The 16,287-nt window shown below is 46.2% G+C and overlaps 2 protein-coding genes across 3 annotated transcripts; both read right to left on the bottom strand.

The window, feature by feature from the left end:
* Nucleotides 1-4,665: 4,665 nt before the first annotated feature.
* On the bottom strand, nt 4,666-5,404 carry LOC120695977 (putative non-specific lipid-transfer protein 14). Its single transcript, XM_039979163.1, has 2 exons — nt 4,946-5,404; nt 4,666-4,864 (listed from the first exon to the last, which is right to left on the bottom strand). The coding sequence occupies exons 1-2, from the start codon at nt 5,402-5,404 to the stop codon at nt 4,823-4,825; spliced, it is 501 nt and encodes a 166-aa protein (XP_039835097.1). The 3' UTR covers nt 4,666-4,822.
* Nucleotides 5,405-7,024: 1,620 nt separating this feature from the next.
* Nucleotides 7,025-13,027, bottom strand: LOC120670737 (E3 ubiquitin-protein ligase At1g12760-like). 2 transcript variants are annotated; one of them, XM_039950892.1, is made up of 5 exons: nt 12,323-13,027; nt 10,359-10,478; nt 10,122-10,254; nt 9,500-9,664; nt 7,025-7,527 (listed from the first exon to the last, which is right to left on the bottom strand). In XM_039950892.1, exons 1-5 carry the CDS (start codon nt 12,784-12,786, stop codon nt 7,357-7,359), a joined length of 1,053 nt encoding a protein of 350 aa, XP_039806826.1. In that variant the 5' UTR covers nt 12,787-13,027; the 3' UTR covers nt 7,025-7,356. The 2 variants fall into 2 exon arrangements, with proteins under 2 accessions (XP_039806826.1, XP_039806820.1); XM_039950886.1 differs by having other exon boundaries at nt 9,500-9,667; nt 12,323-13,022.
* Between the last annotated feature and the right edge of the window lie 3,260 nt (nt 13,028-16,287).

The following is a 16,287-nucleotide window of genomic DNA, read 5'->3' as shown; positions in this document are numbered from 1 at the left end:
ATTCGGTGTAGATGTTACTGGGCTGACCACCATCGCACCGGTCTGACCGGTCCAGCCGCATTCGGCTGTACCAGCTGCAATGGTGATATTTGCCCTGCAAAATAGTTCGTCGGCATGCCATATAGTGGTTCTTGAACAGATGCTGGCGTTGCCGATGAATTAACAGTTTAGAAAGCACAATTATCATCTACATATTTGCCTTTTTTTCATGAAGTCTAATTGATCCTTTAAATCATTCATGGGCTTATATATATCAGCAATCTTCTTATCCATAAGAGATGATAATTGGCTAAACAAGTCGAAAGATGAGGTGCTTACATCGCTTATTACCTCGACTTGCTTATTCTTGAGCGTGAAGGAGGGCATCACGAAGTCTTGAACCCACGTGACCTGGTCTTGCTGATTTTCCTTGAATCCCTTCAAGAATTGTGCTTTGAAGTGCTCCCTGACCACCAAGTACTCTTGGCGCTCCTCCTCGCTGAGTTCCTCGATAGATGTGGAGATGTTGCCTTCGTCGAGGTCGGTGATGACGCCCATCTTCTTTGAGAACTAGATTAGATCGGTTTAAAAACTAGATTAATCTGTCCCCAGCGGAGTCGCCAAAAAGTGTGTTGACACTAATTTACGCCAACACACTCGAAAACACTAGAACGCGCGGATCGTCGACACGATCTTCACCAACGGGCTCCCTGCGCACAGACTGGTCAAACCGGTTGTAGCGACCGGTCAGACCGGTACTCCAGGGATATCTGCGAAAACCTAAAACCTCGAGCTCGGGAGGGACCCCGTCGGAGCTCGTGGATCTAGGGTTGCTCTGAGGTCGGCAGGCCACTCAGAATGCCATCGAACGCCGTGGAGACGACCGAAGAACAGTAGATGAGATTAGAAAAGTTAGGGTTTGGAGGAAAAAGTAAAGGATAAATGTGTGAATCGATTGGGATTACCCTCAATCGGCCTTAGCCTTTATATTTATAGGCTGGGGAAGTCGTACCCCTCTCCAAGTCGTTTTATACAAGAATTTCCAAAATAAAACGAAGCCTACTCGGATTACAACTGGACAGACCGGTCGGCCCGATCGGTCAGACCGGTCGGCCTCTGAACTGCCAGAATTGGCTGTCAACAGTGGTCATATTGCAATAGGTATTTATGATGTTGTGGTAAAAAATTTTGGAATGTTGCATAAGCTTCATGTGGATATTGTAAAAGCAGATCTAAACGTTGCGTTGTTGCATTTGTTGCAAGTATTTTCTCTTTATGTTGCAAGTGTTTATCCGGATGTTGCAAGAGTTTAATCTGAATGTGCGCCTTTAATGAAAGATTTGAATGTCCAATGCAATATGAAATAGATGTTGCAATGGGTTTTTTTCTCCTCATCAACGGATGGCTAAGAACCTTTTTAAATATATTTTTTATGTTGCAAATGATGATTTTTTATGTTACAAACCTTTTCCTTAAATGTTGTGAATGTCATTTCTTCATGTTGCAAAAAAAATTATATGTTGCAAGCAATATTTGCGCATGTTACGGCGGGAATTTTTACTGATAGACTACCATCCGATGCTAGACCCGGACGTCGGACGTCCGGGCGCTAGCAGCGCCGTAATCGAAAAGGCATAACGTCGTCAATAAGTACTCCCCAACATACCAAGGGGAGCAGAATTACATTAAGGAGAGATCACTCGTCTTTTAACCCATCCTAGTGCGGTTGTGTTGTAAATAATGGTTGCTTCAGATTATCGATAGACCTGTGTAATTAGTTCACCAAATAGAATCTGTAAACATCAGCATCAAGTGTGAATTGCTCACTACCGCCTAATAACAAGGAGGTTCATACTTTGTGGGGTCACAACTATTTGATGGTCATGTGGATGAGACCTGCCAAACTGAGTTTTAAAGAAATTTCAAATATGAGTTCAGCCATACATTTTGGGGTGGGCAAATTTAACCGAGAACCGAATCGAAAGAATCGAGAATCGGAACCGAAAGAACCGGAACCGAGAATTTCGGTTCCAAGTTCGGTTCCTGTTTGTCAGGAACCGAAATTACTTAGTTAATTCGGTTCCTGGGCTGGGTTAACCGAAGAACCGAGCCAACCAGGAAACCAGCCCATGAAGCCCATCAAATCCAGGCCCAATGACCTAACCCTAGCTTAAAAAACAACACACAACCCCTCCACCACCTCCACTGCCAGACGCCCAACCCCAAATCCCACCTCCCCGCCGCCCCCCACGCCTCTCGTCTCTTGAGTCTCCCCGCCGCGGCGCCGCCCGCCTCGCCTGGCCCGGCTCTCGGCCTCCCACTCCGCCGGCCTCTGGCCTCCGGCCATCGCCGCAGCCAGGCCGCCGGGCCGCCACCGCCCGGCCCCTCCTTCGCCAGTCCGCCAACGGCGCGCGGCAGCAGCTCCTTTCGACATGCGCGACCGGCGCACGGCGACAGCTCCCCCAGGTAGTGCGCGGCGACGGCACCCTCAGGCGGCAGCGCGCGGTCGCGGCTCCACGCGGCAGCGCGCAACAGTGGCTCCCAGGCAGGCGTGCGGCTTCGGCTCCTAGGCATAGGCAGGCACACTAGCGCGGGACGGCACCGGTCGGCCTCTAAGATCTAGTTTGTTTTTCTTTCTTCTGTTCTCTGTTCTAACTGTGAAACCAAAATTGCTCGGTTCCTTATTCTGGAAAGAACCGATCGGTCCCAGTTTTTGAAGAACCGAACTTTTCTAAGAACCGATCGGTTCGGTTCGACATACATTGACGAGATAAGCTATTCAGTTTTATTTGGAAATTTAAGGCTCAATGCTAAACTGCTTAAATTTTTTTTTCGTGACCGTGACTGAGCACATTTTTCATTAAAAGGGAAAGAAGCAGTTGTAGAAGTGTTAGTTACAGAGAAGTGGAACCAACCCCAAAACACATCACGCTAGATGTTCACATGGTGACATCTGTGAGACCTGAAAGTTGACCTAAAAACACCTGCAATCACTTCGAGGCGCCTAAAATCTGCCTGGTACGGTGGTACCAAACAACAGTCTCGTTGGCAATCCTAACTAATACATCTTGAATTGTTTGTACTCGACGATTGAAGGTTCTATTATTCCTTTCTTTCCACAGAAACCAGCAGACTAGAATCATCAAGGAATCAAAACACCTGCAAGCATCCAGGGCCCGCAAACCAACTATAAACACAACTTGAATAACAGAAATTAGAAAATGATAGGATAAGAAAGATGGTCAACATTTCAATTTTAACAGCAAATAAAAATTATCTATAAAGCCAATTGTACCTAAAGAACTCCGAGATCTTTTAAAATATATATATAGCAGCTTCTTCGCCACCCTACCAAACTCCATCGGCACCACCGACGCCATCGTCACGCATGCCGCCTAGGATGCATATGATTCCCAATTGCCCCCTAGGTGGAGGTAAAAGTTGGCCATGCCCCCCCCCCCCACCATGCAAACCAAAACTCCATTAGATGAACAGTAATTTTTAGCACCTCAATTACCAAGGCTGCCCCCCTAATTCTCTGGTCTGACTCCGCCACTGGCCCCGCCTAGATCCTCTATCACCATGGTGGGCAGCGATCAGTGACCATAATTCTAGTTCAGGGTAATTGGGATCCTATCTGCTCTGCATCTGAATCTAAGTATCCTATCAGCAGATGGAGCGCGTGGGAGAAGAGGTGTGACAAAAGTCGCGGGGAGTCAGATCGGAAGCCACGGAGGCATGCGCATATTTACATAAGGGAGACCAATTCGTCAATTGTTAATAGATGGAGAACTATTGAAGAGTATTTTTTTCTCTTTTTCTACAAAAATAAGAATAGGGAAAAGAGATAGAGAACTCTTGGAGATGTTCTAAAAAATTCACAAACTTGGGATGTGTAGAAATGCAGACTTGTGGAGAAATCACTTCCTCGTTAAAGCCCACCAGACCATTTCAGCCCACTAAAGGCTTGTTCGATTGCACACAGTTTCATTCCGGGCCCGGGAATGATAAAAACAATAAGAGATATAACAAGAGACCCAGATTTATTCCGGATCGAAAACTACTTGTAACAAAATAAACTCATAATAGATACAATAAGAGACCCAGAATCAATTCATGAGTCTAGAGATGGGGAATGAATCCGGGTCTCTTGTTACACCTATTATGAGTTTATTTTGTTACAAGTAGTTTCCAACTCGAAATAAATCCGGGTCTCTTGTTATATCTCTTATTATTTCTATCATTTCTAACTCAGAATGAAACCGTGTGCAACCGAACAAGCCCTAAGCTGAGCTTGACATGGCCTGTGGATGATCGGGAGCCCACCCTGCCAAGGGCGGATCTACAAGGGGGGCTAGGGGGATCAAGCCCCCATATCTTGCCAAGATCAATGGATACCCGATCAATGGATACCCCCTAAGCCCCCCCCCTCTCTATTTTTTGGATCAAAGAATGAAGAAGAAGGGGGAGGAAGAAGAAGAGAATGGAGATGAGCCCCCTCTTGATTTGGTTGCTGGATTCGCCACTGCACCCTGCTGCCCCTCGCCTGTTTGCAATCCGCGTTAAATGAGTCTAAAATCTTTTAGTGATACAGATTCAATTTTTCTTTAAAAAACAAGCTGATGCTCAAATGGAATTTCGATGGCTGAATTGGGGCAAACTAAACCGCAACGAATCAGCATACAGTAAAAGACCAACACCAAACAATTTACTGGAAAAATCTAGCTAGCTATTGTCCAATAATTTCAAAAAAGAATCTGTGCTTCAAACTTTATTTTCTAGCGTGTACATAACAAGCAACTCCGTCGACATCATCACCAGGACATTTAATTTCTCTTGACGATTACCCTTTCACGGCCGGCCATGGCTGCGACCTCAAGGAGGGCTGCAAGAACAACCATTGGTATATTACTGTTAATTAACGAGCGCCGGAGTCACCGGTCTTTGATTTTCCGTGCGCCCATACCTTGTGCAGTACGTGCAGGGTGTCGCCGACGGCGCGCCCGGCGGGCGGCAGGACGCCGCAGAGCACCGGCAGCAGCGCGATGGCGGACGCGTTGGAGATGTACCGCCGGACGAGCCCCGCCATGCAGCCGCACACCGACCGCCAGTTGTCCGCGGAGTCCGCCGCCACGGCGTAGAGCTCCGCCACGCCCTCGCAGCACGCCGCGCCGGGCGCCGGCACGGACTGAGAGGGCGCCGCCTCGCCGCGCCGGACGAAGGCCGCGCAGCCCGCCAGCAGCGACGTCACCGTGCCGCAGTCCAGCGACGCCTTCGGCGGCGACGACGAGTCGTCGGAGCCCGCCGCGTACGCCAGTGGCCTGCTGCTGGACGCGGCCGTCGACGCAGCGGCGCACCGCGATGAACAAGACAGGGCGACGGCGGCGCCGACTACTACTACAAGAGACCACCTCGCCGCCGCCATGGCCTTATAGAGCGTGAGGGGGACTTGGGTAGGTGGGAGTGGAGGTTTCGGATGAGCAGCCTCCGATCCCGTTGCTTTCGACGCTTTTCATGTGCGCGTTGCATGCCCATGCCGTGGTGGTGGTGCTGTGTGGTGTGGGATCCTGCCATGCATGCGGGCACGATGAGCCAACGGCTTCACGGAGTGGAACGAATGCTGACGATGCCTGCTTGCCATCATCGATGTTCGTCAGTCGTCACGATGGCGAACGGGATCGGACATTCGGATTATGTGACATCCCAATCCAAAACTTAATAGGATTAATAAAATATTGATACCAATAAGTTATAATTTCTTTTTCAAAAGCCAATCTGCAAAGAACTCTAAAGAAATTCTTCCGGGTGAGAAAAGACTTGTAGTTAAGCTGCCACATGTAAGTGGGCCCGGCCTCGACGAACGTGGCCAAGAGAGGATGTTTCTGACTTGGCTAGAATACTCATGCCAATAAGTTGCAACTTCTTTTTCGGAATCCGATCTCTAAAGACTTTGAGGTTAAACGTGTTTGGCCTAAAGCAATTTGCGGATGAGTGACCGACCGGAAAATTCTTTCCGGGTGCGCACAAGTGAGGGTAGTCTATATCCTAGTTAAGCTGTCAGATGTAAGCGGACCCGGCCTCGAAAAGACGGAATATTATAGATTAGTCACATTAGTTTAGAAGTTTTGACAGCACATGGTCGTTTTCTCAGGTGTAAGTGAATTTGCATGACCACTAGTCAGATACTCATGTCGAAGTATATTGGTGCATTGTTTGATTAGTTATTATCCTGTGCCCTGTTCAGTATTCATTGCTTTGCGTATTCTTTCGGATTTTGATGTTTACATACACGATACACTACAAAATTGACCAAGCTGACTTCATGAAGTAAGACTATAGAGACCATCAGGCGTGGGCTCAGAATTTTGAGTTTGCGTAGTCAAGATTGTAAAGTATACCAAAAAAAAAATTGACAGCTTGCAAGCCCTGTTCAAGGTGACTAATAATTAGCTAGCTAATTGATAATAGTTTCTACTAGCTAACTAAAGATTAGCAAGCTAATCATTAGTTGAATGTGTTCGGATGTTCGGATCCATCAGCTAATTGCTAATTTTTAACATGAATGGACCATGCTACCTCAATATTTTTTGGAAGGAGAGAGGAGTGGATCAGAGGTAAAAAGGACTTTACACACAATTATAATTTAATGAAATAGTACATTAAAAGTTAGCTGAGGGATAATTAACTATTTTTTATCCCTAATATCTAATTTTAGCTAGATAATCGTTAGCTATCCAAATAGGGCCAAAGTTTGGTTGAACTGAAACCGCCAAACTACAACGTACTTGAAGAGAGGGGGGGGGGGGGGGGGGGTCCAGATACGTCGCAATAACCTCGCCACAAATGAACACAACTTGACTGGTCAATTTTGTTATGTTCCGTTAACCAACTGTTACCGACCACAATATACCTTCTCACATAATTAAAAAAAACTGATATTGTACCGCCATTGTTGTGATTGGTTGTGCCCGCAAAAATGGTTTTGCAATGTTTCGGAAGTGAACAGACACCATATTTGCATAAAACCATTCTCGCGTCGGCTGCATTTGTGCTCAAACACCATACTTTCCTCAATGCATTTACACCAAGTAACTGTGTACTAACCTCCGATTCATTAATCATTTTACAAATGACTGGCGGCGCGTCCACGCACATATAAATCTGCAATGCAGTCAGATCGAGCAGAAAGAGGATGTACGATTGCTGCAACAAACAGCTAAATATTCACAACCAACATCGCAACCATCAGTGCATCACCTATAGCTGTGAAACTACACGACCAATAATCTCAACTCTGTTTGCAAATGAAGTAGCAATGGCGAGCACGACAGCTGAGAGATGTCGAGAAGCTTTGGCAAGATTTTTGTCTTGTGATACCTATACCTCTTCTCTATCAAGGTTGCTCTTGACAATGTTGAACTTGCACAGTGGGCACGTCGCATTTATGTGAAGCCACTTATCTATGCAGCTGCAGTGAAAATGGTGGTTGCAAGGGAGCTCACGCAGTTCGGCACCATCTTCATATGGGCACAAGCAGATACAGCATTCCTGCATTTAAAATGGGACAATCAGATCGTCTGATTTGAATAGCATTTTCTGACTAGTAAAAGTGAACATCTCAACTTCAAAAAAAAATACTCCAGTTGAACACAAATGCCCAATGCTACAATACTGTATATTACTCTACATTAGCAAGTCAAAAAATCTGGACCCAAACATAGTGACACTTTCACCGAGGACAAGAAACGTTTGAACTAGTGCAAAATATTCACAACTGAACATGAACTCCATTAGAACTGGCACCAACCTATAAAGTGAATGGCATACTGCAAGAGAGAGAGTAATACCTACTAACCAGGTGTGCTGCTCAACCGACAGCTTAGCTCACACCTGGGCAGATGGGAAAACTGATTTGCAGGCACTGAGAATGCTACTGAGTCCATCCCTAATCGAGGTCATCACATGTCCACACGTATGACACCACACTTGATTGCTTATAACAAAACATTGGGTTTGCCTGCTGCGTCCAATTTTATTATATATATTTTTTTTTTGAAAAAACATATAGCAACTAGTTGAGCTCATGAGCCACCAAGATAAGCTATCACCAGAAATTGTTATTTTTCATTTCCAGATCCATATTCCATCATATAGAGTACCATAGCTACAGAATTCAATTGAGATTCCCTAACATAGAAGATAGCAAGTTGCAAACATACATGCCAAAACAACGCTGTGTGGTTTTGGATCCACTGTCACTTTTCTTCCCTTGTACATACTACTAAAATGATGTAGCATTACATTATATTCCATCCTAAACTAGTTCACCGCCATCAGAAATTCCAGAATCTCAGTATCATGAAAGTTTATATCAAGGTAAAACATTTATAGAAAAAAAAATTGTTGAGCAATAACCCATATCCTTCTTAAACAGGTTAACTACACAACTTAAATCCAATACTATATAATAAAAATTTTGTACAAATTCAAAGTAAGTTAGATTATTTAAATGTACAAACCTTGCTTTACAACTTGCAACTTGGATTCAAATTGCAATATGAAACTTCTCTTTAGATGGAAAAATTCTCAAATTATTTTAATTGTTAAATGCCCAAAGATATAGAAACAACTGTAGTCATTTCTAAAAATTAGGAAGGTTGTGCATCCATAAGGCTCCCAAGTTTCAGTAGTACAATAAACCCAAAGAAAAATGAATAGTGCAATGCTGCATTTCAAATCCTTCCACTCCCTATGAAATTATGCACATCAAATATTTTAACATGGAGCTTGTCTACATAGACAACTAGGATCATAGAGTCAGAACCATAAGAGATGGATAGTGCAATTCTGCATTTCAAACCCTTCCAAGCTCCTATGTAATTGTCCACATCAAATATTTCAACACGAAGCTTATAGGTACATAGACAACTAGGATCATAGAGTCAGAACCATGGGAGCTGAGGAAGTAGCACGACTGCCTTTTGCTATAATAAGGTCTCATGTACCATATAGGCACACAGGTACATCACAAAACTTGGGAAGATATGAGAATTGAGAAAAGCAACAGAGAATGAACAAATTGACATTCTACAGTAAACCTAAACATACTAATGCTTAACCATGTGAACTATGCAAGTACTATGACAAGAGGAAGGGGAAGAACTTCCAAAATATGACAAAGAGGAAGGGGAAGAACTTCCAAAATATGACAACCCCGATGTGGAAGCCAAAACCTTTCCATATTTAGGCAATATTCAACTCCAATTTCAAATTTGCTGAAAAGCAAACTCCAGTGTAGGAAACAATTAACCATAATATGGATAAATAGATTTAGACCTCGAGGACAAAAGGAACTTTGACATGGCGTGAGCAGTTCGCTGAAATATCCTAAAATCCACAATCATTTAAACACTATAATTGGAAATTTCTAACCCATTGAAGCCAATCATAGATACCTAGGAAAGGGGAATGATAATACTGGTGTAACCAAAACTTCTCAAAATAATGATGAAAAACTTACTGCATCCTCAGCTGAAAGAATGTGTTCGACAGGAGGGTTGGTGCCACACTCAGTCATCACTCCACCCACAGGTGCTGCAATGCCAGCAACTAGCTTGTCTTGATCACCCATTGTCCTGAATTTAAATTTAGAAAGGTTGTTTATGTCTTCTTCAGATGCTCCCTCCTGCTAAAAAGTTGAAAATTTGTCTCAGTACGAACAATAGCAACAGCGTATTTCGTTTCATTTGGATTTGTGTAAAGACTCAAGAAGCAGAGATAAGAGATAAAGAGAGTTATTTCCTTTCTGCCAAAAACCATCTTAAGCATGAACCATTCAATAATAGTGAGTATTAGTCATGGTAGTGTCAAAGGGATAATGCTATAGTGAAAATGTTCAAGAATCATGGTTATTGCATATGAGCATATATAACATATAAACAATCATGGGCAATGCTTCACTTAAAATTACAGATACCAGTACAGGGCATGCTGCTTTCTTTGTGACATGGGGATATCAATGTTAAGATAAGTACAACAACAGCAATGTTTCTATCATCTATAGGATATTAGCCATTTTATTTGACCAAAAAAGTTGGAGAGCCGTATTTAGAAGACCATGGTGGTCACAGGAACTGGCATACCTGATCAGTTACAGCATATAAGATTGCAATAATGCATGGAAGACAGCAACAAACAGCAATTCCAATCACACAAGCCAATGCAACGCAAAAGACCACAAAGAAAACATCAAATGCCAGAAAAACAATAGATAGCCTGTAAAAAGAACAGAAAGAGGATCAGCCGCCTTGGAGAACAAATTTGATGAAGATCACTCGTAATTTTTCTTATTCGCATATTAAGGTTAAAAACAGGCATACCAGTAAAGCTGAGGAGCGTCATGTGATAAAGCTTGACCACCTGCAGATACCCAATAGAACCCAACGATCCACCATATGAAGGAAAACATTGTGTTCGCAGACTCCAAGTGCTTCACAATACTGAACAAGGTGATGAATAAAACAATTAGGATGTCAAGAGCAAGAGACTTAAGCATTGAAATATTGAACTACTGTTATATATGTGATATAAGTAAATTGAGGGGAAACATGTGAAGAGGGCAATACAAAACCACCAAAAGGCCAATAACAGACAATTCCAGAAAATCAATGGGGAATTTTTATTGGGGCCATTTCTCTGTTAAATATTGGTTCATATTAAAAAGTCTCAAACAATGAAAGAACCCAGCTCACAGGCTGAAACTCTTGAATTGATCTGTATATTGGATGATAGTTTCTATCAACATCACTTGATTCTGAATGGATTCAATCAAGTAGCATATTAGCATGCAAGGGAACCTTGAAGAATCAGAAGTAAATATATCTAAAGCACATTTGTGGCCATTACAGAGAATGCATATAATAGAAGCATTTTGGCAATTATGAAGTTGGCAGCTAATGCTGTTATAAAGTTGTAGACACTGGTCATTTAAACATGGGTTTCCGCATTGGGAACTAATAAAAACGGAACCAAATCCTATAAGATTCGTAGAGAAATCTCCCAGACCTGAAGCCGATTTCCTAGTTTGACCGCAATTTGCAAAGTCAGAGTGTACTATCATCAATAACAACCCAACTATTTCATTACATAGGTAACCTCAACCAAAATAACAGAGTTACACTGACGACCAGCCTTCAATCATGCCCCTATGCACAAATTTGTGGCACAGAACATCACAGGTTCTCCAATAGGTATAGACTGTCATTGAAAACCAAAGAAAGGGGGAAAATGACGAGTCCCCATAAAGGGGCTCATAACTCTTATCTAGTTCACAATTCAAACGAGAAGGGCTTGCCTGATCAACAATAAACAGCTTGAGTTTCGCTAACTTGCAAGTTACTGCAAATACTCTAAATACTATCCGCCGTGGGAGGGGAGCGCTGAGGGCGCTCGGACCTTCCCCGAGCGACACGCGTCGGAGGGGAGACGCCCGACGCGAGGCATGGCCTGCCGGCTCAGTCGTTTCCCGCGGCGCTCTCGCTGCAGGTGGGGTCGCGTGTCCTGTATCCAGCTATTTTTGCAAAAAAGACCCTGCGCTTCTTGATATTAGAACCCGCAGTACATACACTTTACAAAAAAAACCTCCTCGTCCTCCCGCAGCCGCCCTTCCCTCTCCTTCCCCTCCATGCGGACAGCCGCCTCCTTCTCCTCGCGGACCGCCGCCGCCGGACTCCGGTCGCCCTTCCCACCCCACCCCCGCCATCCACCGCTGCCCCCTCCCGCTCCCCGTGGCTCGCCGTTGCCGGCCTCCGTCCGCCACCCGTCCTCCGCACCCCGCCTCCTAACCTCCCCACCTCCCGCCCCCCGTCGCCGCCATCCCCTTAACCCTCCTGCTCTCTCACGGCCGCCGCCGCTGCCCCGCCCCTCCGCCAACCTCCGCCTCGCCGGATCCGGCCATCTAGGCGGCGGATCTGGCGCCGCCCGCCGCCCTCGCTTGGGCTCCTCCGCGCCGCCGCCGCCACCCCCTTTCCCCTCCCGCTCCCTCATGGTCGTCGCCGCTGGTCCGCCCTGCCGCCGACCTCCGCCCACACGCCGGCCTGTTTTTTTTTTTGGCTTTTCTCTTTTTTTTCCCTCTATTTTTTCCTTTTCTTTTTTCCCCTCTTTTGTATTTTTTCCCTCTTCTTCTTTTTTATCTTTGTGCTTTTTTTCTTAACGCAGCAGAGCGCGTGATTCTACCTAGTCTAATCTACAATCAACAGCATGAGCACAGAAATGGTCAACACCGCTGACCAAACCATCATCAGCACAAGTCGGGGGGGTCGATCTAAGCAGAGCAGCGGCTCACCTGAGCTTGAAATCCCCATCAGCCGCGCCGTCCTGGCCCGCCTCCCTGCACCGGCGCCTGTACTCGACGGTGACGCAGAGGACGTGGAGGAGGCACTGGAGCACGTAGCCCGCGAGCCAGACGCGGAGCGGCACGGCGGGCCGCTCGGCCGGCGAGGCGGCGAGGACGGCCGCGGCGACGGCGACGAAGGCGAGGTTCCAGAGAACGTCGAGCACGACGACGGGCTTGGAGTAGGCCCAGTCGGTCTGGCGCTCCTCGAGGTGCTCGGCGGCGGTCTCCCGCACCGCCACGGAGGGCTCCCGCATCAGGCGACGGCTCCCCGTGCGGCGGATGAACCGCGCCGCGCCGCGGAGGCCCGCGAGCCGCCCGAGCGGGCCGCCGGAGGACGACGGGGAGGCCGGCGAGGGGAGGAGCGGCGAGGACGGGTCCCCGCCGGAGGAGCGGCGCGGGGAGGTCGACGCCATGGCGGGAGCCGATCGGCCAAACCCTAGCTCAGGTGTTTTTCCTTTTTCTCCTCCCCTTTTTGTTCTCTTCTTCTTCCTCCTTTCCTCGCGTTGGTCGTCGTTGGAGAGTATTTTGGCTGGGCTGGCGGAAATTTGGTGTGGTTTTGTGGTGGCGAGTTGGGTTTGCGGGCGTTTTGCTTTGCTCGTGACTGAGCAGACGGTTGCGTTGAGGGAGGGGAGGTTTCGGCGACCGGCGGCGTTGCCCCTTGGAGGTTTCTAGCGCCGCTCTCTCTCTCGGTTGAGGCCCTCGTGTCTACGTTCGTTTTTTGCGGGTAAGCTTGGCAGTTGACAATGGACGTGGACACGTGGTGAAATGGTACACAGATGATCACTGCCAGCTTGGAGGATCACACGGACTCAACAACCAACAACTCAGTGGATAATTGGAGCTGGGTAGAAATAGAATAGTCCACGCATACAGAGAGAAAGCAACATCATCGTGCCCCTAATATGTTGCATCAAATGAAGTGGGTAACCTTCTCAAAAAAATGCTATCAAAAAAAAATTCTCAAAAAAAAAAGGAGTGGCTAACTTAAACATAGTATTTGGATGAGAATACATACTTGACATTTTGGATAAAATGCAATCAAACTTTCAAGGACGATTGTCACTAATTCTTTTCAAAAAAAATTGAGTTTAAAAATGAAAAATCAAATATGCTTATTTGGTTTAAAAGTATTTTCATAGTATTGTGAATTTATCAGATTTTGAAGTAGGTTCAATAGAGGAAATGATCGAAGATTGCTAAAAAATTTAAACAATCAAGTTTTTTTCCCCCCAAAGCTAGATGGCATACTTTTCGGCAGCATAGAGGTTTTCAAAGTGATTCATGATGCTAGGAGCAAAGATAGGAAGTTGGTAAACGATATATATATCACTGGAGTTCAAGGAGAGAAATTGTGAAGTATTTGGCCATCTGGGATATGAATAAGACTATAATTTGCAAACTTGAATCATAGTAGTGTGAGACCTTTCCGACACGGTGTGACTTTTTTTTCTCATGTAAGGACGACGTGGAAACACTCAGGTCACTTTGCCTTTCTGCCAAGCAACGTAGGCATGTGAAGTGTGCGGAGCTGATCCACTGGATTATGATGGCGATGCGATAGCCGTGGACCGTTTGGTACTCCTGTAAACAGCCATGACTGGGTGTGTTAGGTTGATGTGATTACCATGTGACAGAAGGATCCAGAGTTGCCCCACTGGAAATACTTTTGGCATCCTCTTTTTTTTCCAGGAAAACATGTTCATTTTTCGCGAAATGATATGATCTCATTTGTCCTTTAAAAAAATGATCTCATTTGGAGAAAAGTCAATCGATATTGTGTTGCGATTTGAGATTTTGAGCACTTGTGATGGGTATGTGTTTGTTGTATTGTTCGTCACTGCCAAATAAAATAAGAGTTGGAATCCCTCTGTTTAGTTTTGTCTGCTTTCGACTTATCCGGACTTATTCTCTCACATAATACCATTGAATCAGTTGCGGACAGGAGTTGCCCTTACTCCAGTCTTGACCAACCTCAAGTCAAACAAGACGAGGTAAACAAGCTGGACTATGTCACAGCAGCGAAGCAGCCCAGGGGGCGGGCCCCATTGAATTCAAGGGTATTCAACTGAATACCCAGTTGAATACCCATTATTTTTAAACAAAAAGTTTTCATATATAGTGTATCTGATGCATATGATTTAAAAAATTAAAAATAACACTACACACACAGCCTCTAGAGCCCCCAATTTCTCTTTTGGCCCAAACAATCTCAACAGCCCACCAGGCTCCCACCCCCACCGTCGGTCCATTTAGGCCCATCCGCTCATACGTCCCAAAATTCCTCAGATCGGCTTCCCCCTCCTAGGCTCCCAGCCAGGCAAGCACCCGATTCCACTTCCATCATGCTGATTTCGCCCCACGCCGTCTGCCGCCCTAGCCCGGCCGTCCGTCTCCCCCGCCGCCTTGGCCTCCCGGCCGTCTCGCCCCCAGCGGCCAGCGCCCGGCCGCCCGCGCTAGTCGCCCCCGGGGCCCGGGGCCCATGTGGCCACGTGCGCACCGGCCGCCGCGCCGGCCACCGGCGGACTTGCAGCGCGCACGCCGAGCCGGCCACTGGGGGCAGGGGCGCCGTGCCGCCGCCGCTGCGCCGATGCGTCGCGTGCACAGCTGCACAGGGGGCCTTGCTCCACAGCGCTAGCCACCGGCCGCGCCCACGCCGCGCAGGCCGTCGGGCGCCGTACCGCTGCGCCGGGCGGCAGGGGCGAGCGCACTCGCGCGAGCCAGGCGCGAAAGAGCAAGAGCAAACCAAGGTGAGTAACTGAGCAAGGAAGCCACCGAACCAAGGTGAGCAACTGAGCAAGGGATTGAAGAATTTATTCACGTTTCGTGAAATGTATCATTGCAATTTGTGATTACTTATGCATTTTGAAAAATTAGCAGCAATGTAAGCAACTAAGCATCTACTAATGAAAGTCAGCTGCAGATAGTGGTAATCCAAGGACAGAGTACCAGTGGGACAAGCACAATACGAATTTGTAAGCATCCTTATCAATGCCATTTGTTGTTTTAAAATTTTATCCTCTATTTATTTCAGATATTCTCACTTTGATATGTTGATCATTTAGTACATAAATTATTTATATGATGAACAATCTAGGTTATCGATACTCAATTATGTGCTACTAATATGTACTTTGGGCTGTTAATTTTTTTTGTTTTGCACTACTTGAAATTTTGAATACCCATCTCCAAAATCTTGGCCCGCCCCTGAAGCAGCCCAAACATCAAGTACTTAGTAAACTAGTGGTGACGACGTCGATGGTGGGAAGCGACAGTACGTCTCCAAAGTAGTGTGCGTGTGTATGATATGCGGGGCCCCGCAGACAATGTAATGCGTGAGTTGAGTATAACTGAACTGTAATCAGGTGCAAGATCATCTATCAATCAGTAATATTCAGAGCTTCAGGTTGAGAGAGAGAACCACTCTGGTCGCTGGGCTGGTGGCTGGAGTGGTGTGAAAGAAAAATACTGTTGGCTGACTAGTGGCTGGAAGCTGGCGCTGGAGCGGTGTGAGAAGAAAACACTGTTGAGCTGGAGGCTGCTGGAGCTGCCGAACAGAGTTGACATCTTCCTCCTCTCAAGTCAACCATATCGAGATTCGAGATACCCTCTTGATGTCCTCTGTCTCTCACACGAGTCACGACGACTCGATGTCCTAAAATGAGGGCTCTTCAAAGCCCCTCTAGTTGCAAACTTGGTCAAATCGAGCCTCAGACTCACATCTCCCTTCTTTGGTGAAGTTGGGAACGCCGATGTAACACAAGAGATATTTTCTGACCTCCTTAAAGAAAGAATCACCTGATCATAATCTTCAACATCCATGATAAGTCAGAACACAATCTTTTCCGCTGCAACCGTTGGGAACCATAGGAGCAAAAGTTAATACAAGGTGACTTTTATATCTTGTGAAAACTGCA

This window comes from Panicum virgatum, chromosome 2K, assembly GCF_016808335.1.
Source record: "Panicum virgatum strain AP13 chromosome 2K, P.virgatum_v5, whole genome shotgun sequence".
Taxonomy (NCBI): domain Eukaryota; kingdom Viridiplantae; phylum Streptophyta; class Magnoliopsida; order Poales; family Poaceae; genus Panicum; species Panicum virgatum.
The sequence above is the reverse complement of the archived record's forward strand: the minus strand, read 5'-3'. Positions and strand labels throughout refer to the sequence as shown.

Excerpts from the sequence above, each read along its gene's own strand:
- LOC120695977 (XM_039979163.1), bottom strand. The coding sequence starts at position 5,404 with ATGGCGGCGGCGAGGTGGTCTCTTGTAGTAGTAGTCGGCGCCGCCGTC. Across the intron at positions 4,865-4,945 it reads CCCTGCACGTACTGCACAAG|CCCTCCTTGAGGTCGCAGCC; the intron begins GTATGGGCGCAC and ends TTGTTCTTGCAG.
- LOC120670737 (XM_039950886.1), bottom strand. The coding sequence starts at position 12,786 with ATGGCGTCGACCTCCCCGCGCCGCTCCTCCGGCGGGGACCCGTCCTCG. Across the intron at positions 10,479-12,322 it reads GATGGGGATTTCAAGCTCAG|TATTGTGAAGCACTTGGAGT; the intron begins GTGAGCCGCTGC and ends CACCTTGTTCAG. Across the intron at positions 9,668-10,121 it reads TATATGCTGTAACTGATCAG|CAGGAGGGAGCATCTGAAGA; the intron begins GTATGCCAGTTC and ends TCAACTTTTTAG.